Source organism: Suncus etruscus, chromosome 4 (assembly GCF_024139225.1).
Source record: "Suncus etruscus isolate mSunEtr1 chromosome 4, mSunEtr1.pri.cur, whole genome shotgun sequence".
Lineage (NCBI taxonomy): Eukaryota > Metazoa > Chordata > Mammalia > Eulipotyphla > Soricidae > Suncus > Suncus etruscus.
Window position 1 is genome coordinate 76,939,953 of NC_064851.1, and position 14,293 is coordinate 76,954,245.

General features: G+C 40.6%; 1 protein-coding gene across 1 annotated transcript in view; it reads right to left on the reverse strand.

Moving 5' to 3' along the window:
- The window catches only part of PDSS2 (decaprenyl diphosphate synthase subunit 2), a 298,925-nt gene that overhangs the window by 48,649 nt on the left and 235,983 nt on the right, over positions 1-14,293 (reverse strand). Inside the window, exons 5-6 of the mRNA XM_049771201.1 lie at positions 5,140-5,313; positions 3,863-3,994 (exon numbers count right to left, since the gene is read on the reverse strand). Coding sequence (XP_049627158.1) covers positions 3,863-3,994; positions 5,140-5,313 — 306 coding nt within the window. The remainder of the gene's footprint in view (positions 1-3,862; positions 3,995-5,139; positions 5,314-14,293) is intronic.

Genomic DNA, 14,293 nt, shown 5'->3' on the forward strand with positions numbered 1-14,293 from the left:
AAAAAGAATGCTGGAAACAACCCAAGTGCCTAACAATGGATGAATATAAAAGGAACTATGGCATATCTAGACAATAGAATACTACATAGCCATTAGAAAAAAAAAAAAGAAGTCATAAAATTTGCTGATACATGGATGTAGGAAGTATCAATTGAGTGAAATATGTCAGTGGGTGAGGGAAAGGTATAGAATGACCACACTCATTTGTGTAGAGGAATAATACTATAGAAACAAAGGTCAAGAAGGAAGCTTGCCACAAGAGGGAGAACAGTTAGGTCAGAGATGCGACATCACTATGACAATGATGGTGAGAAGTGATCAATCTGGAAAAGAACTGGGTGCTGGAAAGAGGTAAAGTGATGTGCCTGATATACTTTCAGTAACAGTATTGTAAACCAGAATGTCTAAAAGCAAAAAAAAGGTGTTTGCCATAGAGGCAAACTGGGAGGCAAATGGGACACTGGTGAAATGAAGTGGACACTGGAGAAGTGATGGGTACTAGGTAGGATATTGTATGACTTAAACTCAATCATGAACAACTTCATAACTCTGTATCACATAGTGAAATTATTAAAAACATTAATTAAAACACCCCCCAAAACAGAAAGTGTGCTCTCCCTAGAACCTCATCTTCCTCAGACCCTCCCTCTCTCCCTGCTCTATCTGCTTTAGTTCCTCATCCTTAAAAACATTGAATGGGCCGGAGAGATAGCAGGGAGGTAAGGCGTTTGCCTTTTATGTAGAAGATCATTGGTTTGAATTCCGGCATCCCATATAGTCCCCTGAGCCTGCCAGGAGTGATTTCTGAGTGTGGAGCCAGGAGTAACCCCTGAGCGCTGCTGGGTGTGACCCAAAAACAAAAAAAAAAAAATAAAATAAATAAAAAAATAAAAAAAAAGTTCACAACAGCTAACTTAACTACAAAGTTTGGGTCCACTGCTGCAAAGGGCCAATAAAAGGAAGAGTTATAGAGAGAAATAGAGCTTGATGGTTAGAAGATGGTAAACTCATATCCTCAAAGAAATCATCTTGTCTGCATATTCCCTTCCCTGGATTCTGGGTTGGCCTGTGCAGTTTACTCATGTGATAAAAGGATTTTATTTAGGGCACAGAGACAGTCTAGATGCAGTGGTCTTCAAACTATGTTCCACGGGCCACATATTGTATTTGTTTCTGTTTTGTTTCTTCACTTCAAAATAAGATATATGCAGTGTGCATAGGAATTTGTTCATATTGTGGGGCCAGAGTGGTGGCACCATAGTTTTTGTTTTTACTGTAGTCCAGCCCTCCAATGGTCTGAGGGACAGTGATCTGGCCCCCTGTTTAAAAGTTTGAGGACCACTGGAGAGGATAAGGCACTTGTCTTGCATGTTTTGGATTCCTGTTTGGTACATTATGTACCTGTTTTGGTATCATATGCACTCCAATAGTAGGGGGTAGGGCACTACATGAGGCCAACCCAGGTTCAATCCCTGTACCACATATGCTTGCCCCAAGTAGAGTCAGGAGTTCCTGAGTATAGAGCCAGGAGAACCTCTGAGCATCACTGGTGTGGCTAAAAAAAAAAAAAAAAAAAAAAGGCAAAACAAACAAAAGGGAATGCGGATGCAGCTACTTTTGGGGTGGGGCATTTGTTATTTTGCAGTAGTAACTTGAACATTTTTTTTTCTTTCTTGTGTCTTTCTTTTGGAAGTAAGATTTAGGTCATAATGTTCAGGGCTTATCAGGGCATATTCTTTTTTTTTTTTTTTGGTTTTTTTGGGCCACACCCGGTAACGCTCAGGGGTTACTCCTGGCTATGCGCTCAGAAGTTGCTCCTGGCTTGGGGGACCATATGGGACACCGGGGGATCGAACCGCGGTCCGTCCAAGGCTAGCGCAGGCAAGGCAGGCACCTTACCTTTAGCGCCACCGCCCGGCCCCCAGGGCATATTCTTGACTCTTTGTTCAGGAACCACTCCTGGAAATGCTCAGGGACCATGATGTGCAAGAGATTGAATCCCAGTTGGATGCACGTGAGGCAAGTGCCTTACTCATTGTACTATATCTCTGGCTCTCAAATCCTGTCTTTTTAATTTGTCTTTTGCTGTACATTTGCTGCCTTTTCCCCTGATTCTCTGTAACTCTCCACTTCTCTGCCTATTCTGTGCTCCTGGATTCCCTGAGGCTTCTCAGCTGGTAGGTTCCCTTTAGGAGGGCATGTTCAGGGAGGAAGTCCCAAACAGCTGCACTAGGGGCATTTTCTTCTGCATGACAGTTTCCCCAGAAAGGATCCTTTCCTTTCCTTTCCTATCTAGTGAACACGAGTAACTTCAAGCTCTCTGCCAGCCCTTTGAAAGTCAACAAGGAAGACAAGTCAGAGAGTCAAAATATTCTTTTGATATGACTGTTATCAGTGACCAGAATGGAGGCTCCCAATAACACAACCATGCCTACTTCCTCATGCCCGAAATCTCAGGTTAACCTCATCACTAAGAAGAATGAATTCAATGACTTCTTAGGACAAAAGGCAAAACTTTTTTGTTCTTTTGCTTCAGGGTGAAAAGTTCTAGTTTTCTACTAGTTCCTCCTTCTCTCTCTCTCTCTCTCTCTCTCTCTCTCTCTCTCTCTCTCTCTCTCTCTCTCTCTCTCTCTCTCTCTCTCTCTCTCTCAAATCATGCCTAAGAACTTGAGTATTTAGGGTCCAAGTTTGTTTTAAAATAACCCAATGAGCTGACAGACGGAGCTCCTGGAATTCTGCAGATTGTGCTAGAGTCCACAGATGGGAAATTACCGTCAGTTAAAGGGTGGTGCTATTGCCATAGCCCAATTTTTGAAAGCCTTTAGGAAAAAAAAAAAATCATCTGACTTAATTAGCATTCACCACAGGCACTAGTTTTCTGCTGCTGTATTCTAAGAATTCAGATAATAGAAAACAGTATTATAGCCTCTAACTTTATAGGATGACAGGAATCAGGGATCGAACGCAGCTTGGCCATGTGCAAGGCACTACCTTCTATACTATGGCTCAGGTCCCTATAGTCTCTAACATTTTTTGGGGAGCCACATCTGGCAGTGATCAGGGGTTACTCTTGGCTCTGTGTTCAGGAATTATAACTAAGACTTGGAATCAACCTAGATGCTCAACAACAGATGAGTGGATCATGAAGATGTGGTACATATATACAATGGACTACTACATAGCTGTAAGGAATGATGCAATTATGCAATTCCCTGCAACATGGATGAAACGGGAAGATATTGTATTAAATGAAGTAAGCCAGAAGAAGAAGGATAAATACAGAACTAAATAGTCAAGGCAAAGTCAACAACAATAGAATCAAGTGACTCCAATTTTTTTTTTTTTTGATGTTTGGGCCACACCCGATGGTGTTCAGGGGTTATTCCTGGCTGTCTGCTCAAAAATAGCTCCTGGCAGGCACGGGGGACCATATGGGACACTGGGATTCGAACCAACCACCTTTGGTCCTGGATCGGCTGCTTGCAAGGCAAACACCACTGTGCTATCTCTCCGGGCCCAAGTGACCCAAATTTTAACAGTCTAAACTTAAAATAGGCCTGTTATATAAACAAAGAGTGGCAAAGGAGGCAAAGAATGGTGGTATGGGATGTACTTTTGGGACATTGGTGGAGGGAGATTGACACTGGTGAGATTGGCCCTGATTCATTTTAGATCTGAAATCCAACTATGAAGGACTTTGTAAATCACAATAGTTTCAATAAAAACAAAAAGTAGAATTATAAATAAGAATTTTACCTATATGGCAGATATATGGACTTATAACATCATGTAACATGTATAATGTGTTCTAAAATCTATTATAAACTTCTATGTACCTAAAATATAAATACTTTCATTTTACCTCTGCAATCTGTTTAATCCACAAATCTCGTCCAAGAAACTCCTGATGTAAAACTACAGGAGCTGAATTTAGATTAAAAGTCATGGCATCATTGGTCTTTTCTTTAATAAAAGGCTGGAGATCAGAATTTATCTGGAAAGGAATCAAAAGAGTCAAATCAATGAAATGCATGTAATACTAGATTATTTCAATCAAAAACACTAGTTAATGCAGTGATATACTTTATAGATGTACTTTAGTAAGCATAGGAACCATTCTTGTGATAATTGCTTTAAAATTTTTTTTTTGTTCTTTTGGCCACACCCAGTGGCATTCAGGGGTTACTCCTGGCTATGCACTCAGAAATAGCTCCTGGCTTGGAGGACCATATGGGACGCCGGGGATCAAATCGAGGTCTGTCCTGGGTCAGCCATGTGTAAGGGACATGCCCTACGCTGTGCTATCACTCTGCCCCTATAATTACAATTCTTAATAAAGAGTTTCTTTTTTTTGGGGGGGGGTCACACCCGGCAGTACTCAGGGGTTACTCCTGGCTCCACGCTCAGAAATCAGTCCAAGCAGGCTTGGGGGACCATATGGGACACCGGGATTCGAAACAACAACCTTCTGCATGAAAGGCAAACGCCTTACCTCCATGCTATCTTTCTGGCCCCCTTAATAAAGAGTTATTAAAATAAACAATCTGGAAATATAGGGATATCTCTAAATATAGATATATTTTCGTCTTATGAATTATTTATGTAATGTAAAATAAACATATATGATGAAATTTTTTAATTACTTGACAATGGAAGCAATAACAATTAACTTCAAAATACTTAAAATTTTATTATGTTCATTCTAAAGAGCTGGTTATTAGAATTAAAGTTTCAATTTAGTACATTTACATAAGTACATTTTTTATTTAGTACATTTTAAAATGTCATTTTTCTTTTACAATTTGTACTACGCAACGAACTATATGAGAATTGCAAAAATACCATTTCACTCTTCTAATGGCAACAGTACATGTTATTTTAATAATTTGTAAGTATTTGTTCAATAACTCTTTCTGGTAAAAAGAAAAAAAATCACATATATGGTTATATAAGTTCTAGCCTTCTATAAAAATTACACAGTACTCAATCATACTGTCTATATTATATTACAATCACTATTTGTGACTAATGTTTTGTTGAGTTTGAAAGGTAGCTTATTAATTGGAAAAAAGTTTTTTGCAGATTATTTTAGCTAATTAAGTACTAGAACAAGAGAAAAGGTTGGTGTGCAAGTCATACCTTATGACTCATGGCCATGTGTTTCCCATACTGAAATGCCATATCCTGAACCTCAGCATCATGCTTTGCTAATTCCATTGCAGCTTGGCAGCTCTTTGCTAATAAGGCACCATGGGAGAGAAAAGTCTGCTCTTTCCAAGCTGATATTCCAATGTCATCAGTGATGTCATTTTCCTAAAAACAAAACAAAGCACACACCAAAAACTAAGATTAGAAAAAAAGCCATTGGGGACTATTTGTTCTGGATTTTGTTTGTTTGTTTGTTTTAAGAACAAAAGAGTTAAACTCCTTAGGACACTAAGCTTACTGCAAATAGAATGAAAAGCTGATGAACCTTAACTCTACTTAAAGAACTAAAGGGACGAAACTATTGAAAAGGGCAATGGAGGAAAGTGAAGGAAATGTTGGAACCAAGGAACTTGGAGGTAGGGGACTTCTGCGGAAATTTATTTATAGTATATGGCAAAGTTGTAAACTTAAGCCTCCAAATTAAGTCTCTATGTTCACTTTAGTTCACAAAGGTTGGTATTTCAAAACACAAACTCCAATTGCCTTTTAATTTACAGAAAATGTCAAAGGCAAAATGAAAACACTGCATTGCAATCCTCTTATAAATAGCTGAATAGAAAAGCTACAGAAGAGACAGCCATATAATAAATAGACTATGATTAGGTTACATGGTTTATCTCAGTTTATTTCTATTGGAAGAAACAAAGAGACAAGGGAAGTTAAAGCTAGTTCATTCAATGTTAACCTTTTAAAATTATGTAATATCTGTGTAAGCATACACATAGTTACTACCTCCAGACCAGTATGCACCAATAAAAATAAATCAAATGTAGGCAAAATGTGGGATTTAATATTTGATAGTCCCTATATTAAAAAAGTGAAAAGAGGCTGAGGTGATATGCCTTGCATATGTGAGACTCAGAGTTTGATTTGCAACACCCCATGACCCTTAGTAGCTCTGGGAGTGTCCTGGATAAAAATAAAAGCAAAGGCAAGAAGGCAAGGAGTAAGAAAAAAAAAAGATTAGTGAAAGCAGATAATATTCATGAAAAACTTTATCCCAATATATTCAAAGTAATTCTTAACATATCATCAAAACAAAATGATCAAATAAAGAAATCATTTTGGGGGGGCACACCCAGTGACTCCTGACTCTAAGCTTAGAAATAGCTCCTGGCTTGGGGAACCATATGGAATGTGGGGGATTGAACCCAGGTCTGTCCTGGGTCAGCTGCGTGCAAGGCAAATGCTCTACTGCTGTGCTATCGCTCTGACCCCGAAGCAAGCATTTTATGTAATATTTGTTTTGTTTAAACCCAGTGACACTGAAGCACTTGCTCCTGACTCTACTCAGGTATCACTCCTAGAGGGTTTGGGGGGTCATCTGGAGTACAAGGGATTGAACCTAGGTCAGACACCAGGAATTGTGCCACATTAGAGCCAGAAATCAAACCCAGGCCATGTTAAAGGAAAAATGTCAATACCAAGATATATTTGATATTGATGATAGATCACTAGTCACATTACAAGACAGTTCAAGAAGTGACATGTATAAGAAGAGGCTGTCTTATTGGACCGCCCTGCTTTTGGCAGTGAGTCTTCTGAGGATAAAAAGGCAGTAAAAGTATAAAACAATGCTTATCTTGTGGTGTTGCTTTGAAACATCAAATTAACTAGCATCCCTCAAAAATTAACTAGCCCAAACACTGTACAGCCTGTGAACTAACAAGATTCTCCTTCTACCTACTCTTTTGAGGAAAAATTAAAAGAACTAAAAGGACCACTCAGGATCAGCACCATCTATTTCATTATGCTTTTATTTTATTTTATTTTATTTTATTTTATTTTATTTTATTTTATTTTATTTTTATTTTTATTTTTTTCCATGAGTCACCACCTCACATTCTGAGTTTCTCAGGGCTTCATACAACAAAAGCCTTTTTTTTTTTTTCAACTTTACTAAGTGTTGAGTTCCAGGCCACACAACGCACACCCTTTGAAATAGTGTGGGAGTGCCTGACCTGCATTGCTTTTGCCTTCAGCCACTGACCCTTTGTGTGTGATGCCTGCTGAAACTACAAAACAGGTCCCAAACCTGGGGGTGGTGTGTGTGTGGGAACCCTGGTTCAGAAAATCAGGGGCCAGGAGTAGGCAGGCCTCAGGGAATCAGCGGCCTCTTGCTCAGCGGTCTTCTGGACCTGGGGACAGTTGAGGGCTGTACTGGGTGCTTGCTTTATGGACATGTCTTCATCGCCTTCATTGTGCTTGCTTGGCTTCCTCCTTCCTTCTTCCTTCCTCCTTCCTTCCTTCCTTCCTTCCTTCCTTCCTTCCTTCCTTCCTTCCTTCCTTCCTTCCTTCCTTCCTTCCCCCTTCCTTCCTCCCTCCCTCCCTCCCGCCCCCTCCCTCCCTCCTCCTTCCCCCTCCCTCCCCCCTCCCTACCTCCTTCCCTCTTCCTTCCTTCCTTCCTTCCTTCCTTCCTTCCTTCCTTCCTTCCTTCCTTCCTTCCTTCCTTCCTTCCTTCCTTCCTTCCTTCCTTCCTTCCTTCCTTCCTTCTCTCTCTCTCTCTCTCTCTTTCTTTCTTTCTTTCTATTGGGAGGGGGTCACACCTGGCAGCACTCAGGGGTTATTCCTGGCTCTACGCTCAGAAATCGCTCCTGGCAGGCTCGGGGGACCATATGGGATGCCGGAATTCGAACACCATTCTTCTGCACGCAAAGCAAACACTCTACCTCCATGCTATCTCTCTGGCCCCTCATTGTGCTTTTTTTGTTTGTTTGTTTTTGTTTTTGGGCCACATCCGGTGACACTCAGGGGTTACTCCTGGCTATGCGCTCAGGAGTCGCTCCTGGCTTGGGGGACCATATGGGACGCTGGGGGATTGAACCACGGTCCGTCCTAGGCTAGCGCTTGCAAGGTAAACTAAATGCCTTACCTCTAGCGCCACCACACCAGCCCCCTTCGTTGTGCTTTTAAAAGGCATCTTCAGCCAATTGCTCTGGTCAAATTCTCAGCTTATTTGATTTGTTTTTGTGTTTGGGGCCATACCTGGCACAGTTGAGGGACTACTTCCAATATAATGCTAGCGGTTGCTCCCTGTGGTGCTCAGAGAACCATGTGGTGCAGGACTAAACCTAAGGTTCCCACATTCAATGCATGTGTCACCCTTGAGCCACCTCCCTGGTCTGTCAGCTTAATTGTACTATGTCTTTAAACAAAGAGAATTCTACTTATGGCAACAGTTGCATAAAAGCAACAGAACATTACATAATAATAATCTGCAAGTGATATGCACTCATTAAGAAACTATAGAGAGTTGGGGGGGAGAACTTCCTGGGTTGGAGTGTTTGCTTTCCATGTGAAACCCTGGGCTCCATCCTTGGTAACAGCTGGTTCCCTGAGCTTGGTTGGGAGTGACCCTGAACCAGGAGGTGCCCCTGAACACCACCCAGGTGTTCTGGCCTCAACACCAGAAACAGACAGGCTTTAAGATGTAAATAATCAAAGAATAATTAATTTATAGCACCCTGAAATCTGCTATCATTAGATTAACTAGGTTAGACATAATAATTTGGTCCCGTTATTAAAAAATCTTTCCTTAAACATTAATTACCAACTATGAAACTGGTTACAAATAAAACAAGGCTCCATTATTCATTTCCACCAACCTGCTATCTATTTATCTAGAGAAAAGAGAGAAAGAGAGTGCATACTCTATTCCAAAGGAAAAGTTAACAGAAATTACAAAACAGATTTATCAGTACAAATCAGTACATCAGACCTCTTCTTTCCCTTTCTTCCTTCCCTTTCCTTCCTCTCCTTCCCTCCCTTCCTTCCTTCTTTCCTTCCTTCCTTTCAATTTCCCTCTTTTCCTCCCTCCCTCCTTTCCTTCTGTCCTTCCTCCCTCGCTCCTCCCTTTTTTCTCCCTTCGCCCTCTTCTTTTTCTCCTTCCTTTCTCTTTCTTTCTTTCTTTCTTTCTTTCTTTCTTTCTTTCTTTCTTTCTTTCTTTCTTTCTTTCTTTCTTTCTTTCTTTCTTTCTTTCTTTCTTTCTTTCTTTCTTTCTTTCTTGATTCTTTCTCTCTCTCTCTCTTTCTTTCTTCTTTCCTTCCTTTTTTCTTTCTTTCTCTCTTTCTCTCTTTCTCTCTTTCTCTCTTTCTCTCTTTCTCTCTCTCTTTCTTTCTTTATTTCTATCTTTATTTCTTTCTTTCTTTCTTTCTTTCTTTCTTTCTTTCTTTCTTTCTTTCTTTCTTTCTTTCTTTCTTTCTTTCTCTCTCTCTCTCATTCCCTCCCTCCCTCCCTCCCTCCCTCCCTCCCTTCCTTCCTTCCTTCCTTCCTTCCTTCCTTCCTTCCTTCCTTCCTTCCTTCCTTCCTTCCTTCCTCTCTTTCTTTCTCTCTTTCTTTCTTGATTTAAAAAAGAGAAAGAAAAAAAACAAAAACAAAAAAACAAATCAGTACATCAGACATCAGAGACACAGAACTGGTATAAAATATATAAATGAAGTCAGAGTGAAGGAGATTGAGATACCCTTACAGCAACAACTTCTAAATCACCAGATTTTACTGACTTTATAAAGGAAACTACATAAGCATTTAGTTTTTGATAGGATTTCTCTTATTTTCTTTCCTGGAAAGTAATACCTACTGAATGAGTAGGAGAGAGTAATCTATTAATTTTTTGATGTTGCTGTTGTTTTGGCCACACCTTGAGATACTCAGGGGTTACTCCTGGCTCTGTATTTAGGAATCACTCTTAGTAACATTCAAGAAACCATATGGGATGTTGGGGAATCAAAACCAGGTCAGTCTGTGCAAGGCAAGGACACTACTTGCTGTACTATCTGGCTCCCACATCTATTAATTCTTTTTTAAAAGATAAGCTTCTTAGTTTACTGTCACATGAACTTTTGCTCCTACAAGGATGTTCAAATTACACGGGAAGTAAATTTTGTGGAGTTTGAAAGAGAGTGTTTAGGGCCGGAGAGATAGCATGGAGGTGGGGCATTTGCCTTGCATGCAGAAGGGTGGTGGTTCGAATCCCGGCATCCCATATGGTCCCCCGAGCCCGCCAGGAGTGATTTCTGAGCGTAGAGCCAGAAGCAACCCCTGAGCACTGCCGGATGTGACCCAAAAACCAAAACCAAAACCAAAACAAACAAAAAAAAGAGAGTGTTTACTGAATATGGTGGCACTGTTGTTTTGTTCAGAATTAATATGTCGTTCTGCTACTGTGTTATCTGGGTAATATTTATTTGTATAAGACTATAAAACAAAAGTAAAATGAACTGACCCAGGAAAGTCTCAAAGTTCCAACTTTCAAAACTCAGCTGAACAATATTCCTTTTTTTTTTGTTTTTGTTTTTTTGTTTTTTTGGGTCACACCCAGCAGTGCTCAGGGGTTACTCCTGGCTGTCTGCTCAGAAATAGCTCCTGGCAGGCACGGGGGACCATATGGGACACCGGGATTCGAACCAACCACCTTTGGTTCTGGATCTGCTGCTTGCAAGGCAAACGCTGCTGTGCTATCTCTCAGGGCCCCCAATATTCCTTTAATAAAGTCAGCAGGAAGAATCTGGGAAACTTGGGGTCAGAAGGTAGGGCATTTGCCTTGCACGTGGCCGAACGAGAGGGACCTGGTTCAATTCCTGCCATCTCATCTGGTCCCCCAGCCTGACGGGTGATTTCTGAGTGCAGAGCCAGGAGTGACCCCTGAGCTCCACTGTTTGTGGCCCAGAAACCAATCAATCCATGAATCAATACAAAAATAAAGTAAAAGAAAAAAAGAATCTGGGAAAATCTCAGGAACTGACCCCCAGGTGGGTATGCAAATGTCTCCTGTTCTCAAATGTTCTCAAATATCTTTAAATTTAGCTGCAGGAATTCTGTTTCAAGCTGTAGAGATGCAGAAGCAATTTAGATTTGGAGTATTTGCTTTGAATTGCTCTTTTGGGCTATTTTTGGAAGGCAAACAAGAGCCCCAAACAGCCCCAATTAAAAGAATAAGTCAGGTTTAGGAAAATTTTCAATAACGGATCTAAATTTAGGGCAAAAGAAAGCAAAGAAGGAGCACTTCCTGGGAAGTGTTTTATGACATGTTCACATTCATTATTAAATCAGCTCAAGAGAAATCTAAAGTTCATCATTCCATTGAATAAACAAGGAGGCCTGAATTTTGTTCTTTTTTTTTAAATTTTGTTTTATTGAAACAATTGTGATCAACAGAATCCTTCATAGTAGAACTTTAGATATACAGTGAGTCAAGGCCTTTCCCACCACCAGAATCAACCTCCCTCCATTAATGGCCCAGAGTGCATCCTATCCCACCTGTTTATCCTCTGGCCTGCCAGTATAACAGGCCCCTTTTAGTACAAATTGCTACAGTTTAGATTCCTTGATTCTATTAATGTTGACTTTGGCTTGGATATTTAGTTCTGTTCTTATTTATATCCCTGCCAATGCATCTGAGATCACTGGGCCCCTGCCCCCCCCCCCCTTTGATCCTTTCTTCTTAATATTATAAAAAAAAAAAAGTGGGAATATGTGGTAAAATAAAATCCCAAGGTCCTATGAAAAAGGTGGGAGCCCCAATTTAAAAGATAAGAGTTTTAAAAAATCCAATAAAAAAAAAAAAAAAAGGGTGGGTTCAAAGCGATAGCACAGCAGTATGGTGTTTGTCTTGCAAAGTGGCTGACCCAGGACGGACCTGGATTCAATCCTCGATGTCTCATGTTTCCCTGAGCCAGGAGTGATTTCTGAGTGTATAGCCAGGGGTATCTCCTAAGTGTCACCGGGTGTGGCCCAAAAACGAAAGAAAAAATGTGTGTGTGATGCAGGTTTTTTTTTTTTTTGTTGTTGTTGTTATTTGTTTTGCATAGGCACAGCAAAATATGGGGGAAATAGAAAGGATGAATTTTGTATTCAAACCAAAATCAATACTAGTGCTAGAGATGGGTTTCAGAACTACACCTCTTAAATTTTATTTTGCTTCAATACAAACATGCAGAATACCTTTAATAGATTTGTTAGTTTGTTTGTTTTGGGGTCACACCTGGCAATGCTCAGGGGTTACTCCTGGCTCCAAGCTCAGAAATCACTCCTGGCAGGCTCGGGGACCATATGGGATGCTGGGATTCGAACCACTGACCTTCTGCATTAAAGGCAAACGCCTTACCTCCATGCTGTCTCTCCAGCCCCTAATAGTTTTAAAAAGCCAATAATATCATGAATGAAGGAGAGCTTTTATCTAAAAATTAAAAAACATTAAAAATACTTGTAAGTTAAGTATTTTTATAATATGCATGGAAAGATTTGAGTCTTCAGCATGTACATAACAAGATTAGAAATATTAGACATCACAGCCTTTTTTCAGGAATCCTGAGGGGGGAAAAGTATATTTTAATATAGATTAGAATAATATTGATTACAATTCAATTACACAAGAGATTAAAATAATTAGCTAGGGGCTGTACATCATTGTAAACCATGGAAGAAAGGGGCCAGAGTAATAGTATAGCAGGTAGGGCATTCTTGGAATGCAGCCAAATAGGGTTTGATCCCTGCATCCTGTATGGTGCCCTGAGCACCACGAGGAGTGATCCTAGCAGACTCAGGAGTAAGCCTTGAGGAATGCCAGGTATAGCACCAAACAAAAAATGAACTGATGCAAATCAAACATGGGAGAGAAACTGGTAGGATTTTATAAATGTGATGATAAATAAAGCCTGTTTTAAAAAATGCTTTGGGGGAGGGGTATAGTATAGAAGATATAGTACAGGTGTTACAGTGCACGCCATGCATCCCAGTTGAATTCCCAACTTCATAAGATTCCTGGAGCACTATTGGGTATAATATAATAAAAAATAATAATATAATAAAAAATAATAAAATTCCCTGGAAGCCTCCAATATTGCTAGGAAAGCCTGGGTAATCCCTGGCACTATAGGGCTCCAGTAGCGCCACATCCTTGGGCTCTTGCATTGAGTCACAAGCTCTTTTAGCTGCAACTCTCCATGTGACCTTCGTACTGGTTGGGAATTCTCCTTCCTCCCACCTTCTGCAAATAGTGTTCATATACAAAATATAAACCTTACAAATCTTTACTCACAAATTGGTTCTATGGGTTGCCAGGGAATTCCAAAGCCCAGAATTCTTAGGTGAGCCAGACCCTTCCTATCCCCCTCACTAATCTGCTGAGTTCTTGCTGAGATTATGGAAATGACCTGCTCAAGGAGAAGATAAGCTATTTAGAGTATACATCCTTCAAGGAGTGGTATCCTTGGGACAAAGAGACTCTGACTAGCTAGGGGACAGCAGATCATCTTCACATAGGATGCTCAATAGGTATTGTGGACAGGCCAAAGAATTCTGTCAAGATGAACAAGTATCAGCAGCGAGAAGAAAACCAGGACTTCTTGGAAATGTGTGTTGTGTGGCAGTGCTTGGTGTACCATGTGAACATAGAGAACGTGCAGCAAAATTCAGCTGTATGCACACAGGCTTACTATATGTTGGGCATTGGAGGTTTGAGAATTAGGCATTGTTCTGTGACCCTTGGGAGATGTTCAGCAGGGAAGAAACAGAGTCAACAGTTTAGTCACAAGAGAAAGCCAGGGGAGCCGGAGAGATAGCACAGTGGCGTTTGCCTCGCAAGCAGCCGATCCAGGACCTAAGGTGGTTGGTTCGAATCCCTGTGTCCCATATGGTCCCCCGTGCCTGCCAGGAGCTATTTTTGAGCAGATAGCCAAGAGTAACCCCTAAGCGCCGCTGGGTGTGGCCCAAAAACCAAAACCAAAACCAAAACCAAAAACAAAAAAAAAAAAAAAGAGAGAAAGCCAGGATAGTGAGTGGAAGATTAAAGAAAGCTTCAGTGCAGGGTTCTATTGGCTAAAATGGGGTTTGCAGAATACAAAGAAATCATCGAGGAAGAGGAGATAATAATGCTTTGGCTTATCACCATTGATTCTGTTCTTGCTGAAACATGCAGTGGGTGAGGCAGGCAAAGACAGAAAAAACTGGTCAGGAAGGTAAAAGGCCCAGGGTCTTTGAACTTTATCATTAATCAGGGGTCCTCAAACTTTTTAAACAGGGGGCCAGTTCACTGTCCCTCAGACCATTGGAGGGTCTGACTATAGTCAAAACAAAATTTATGAAC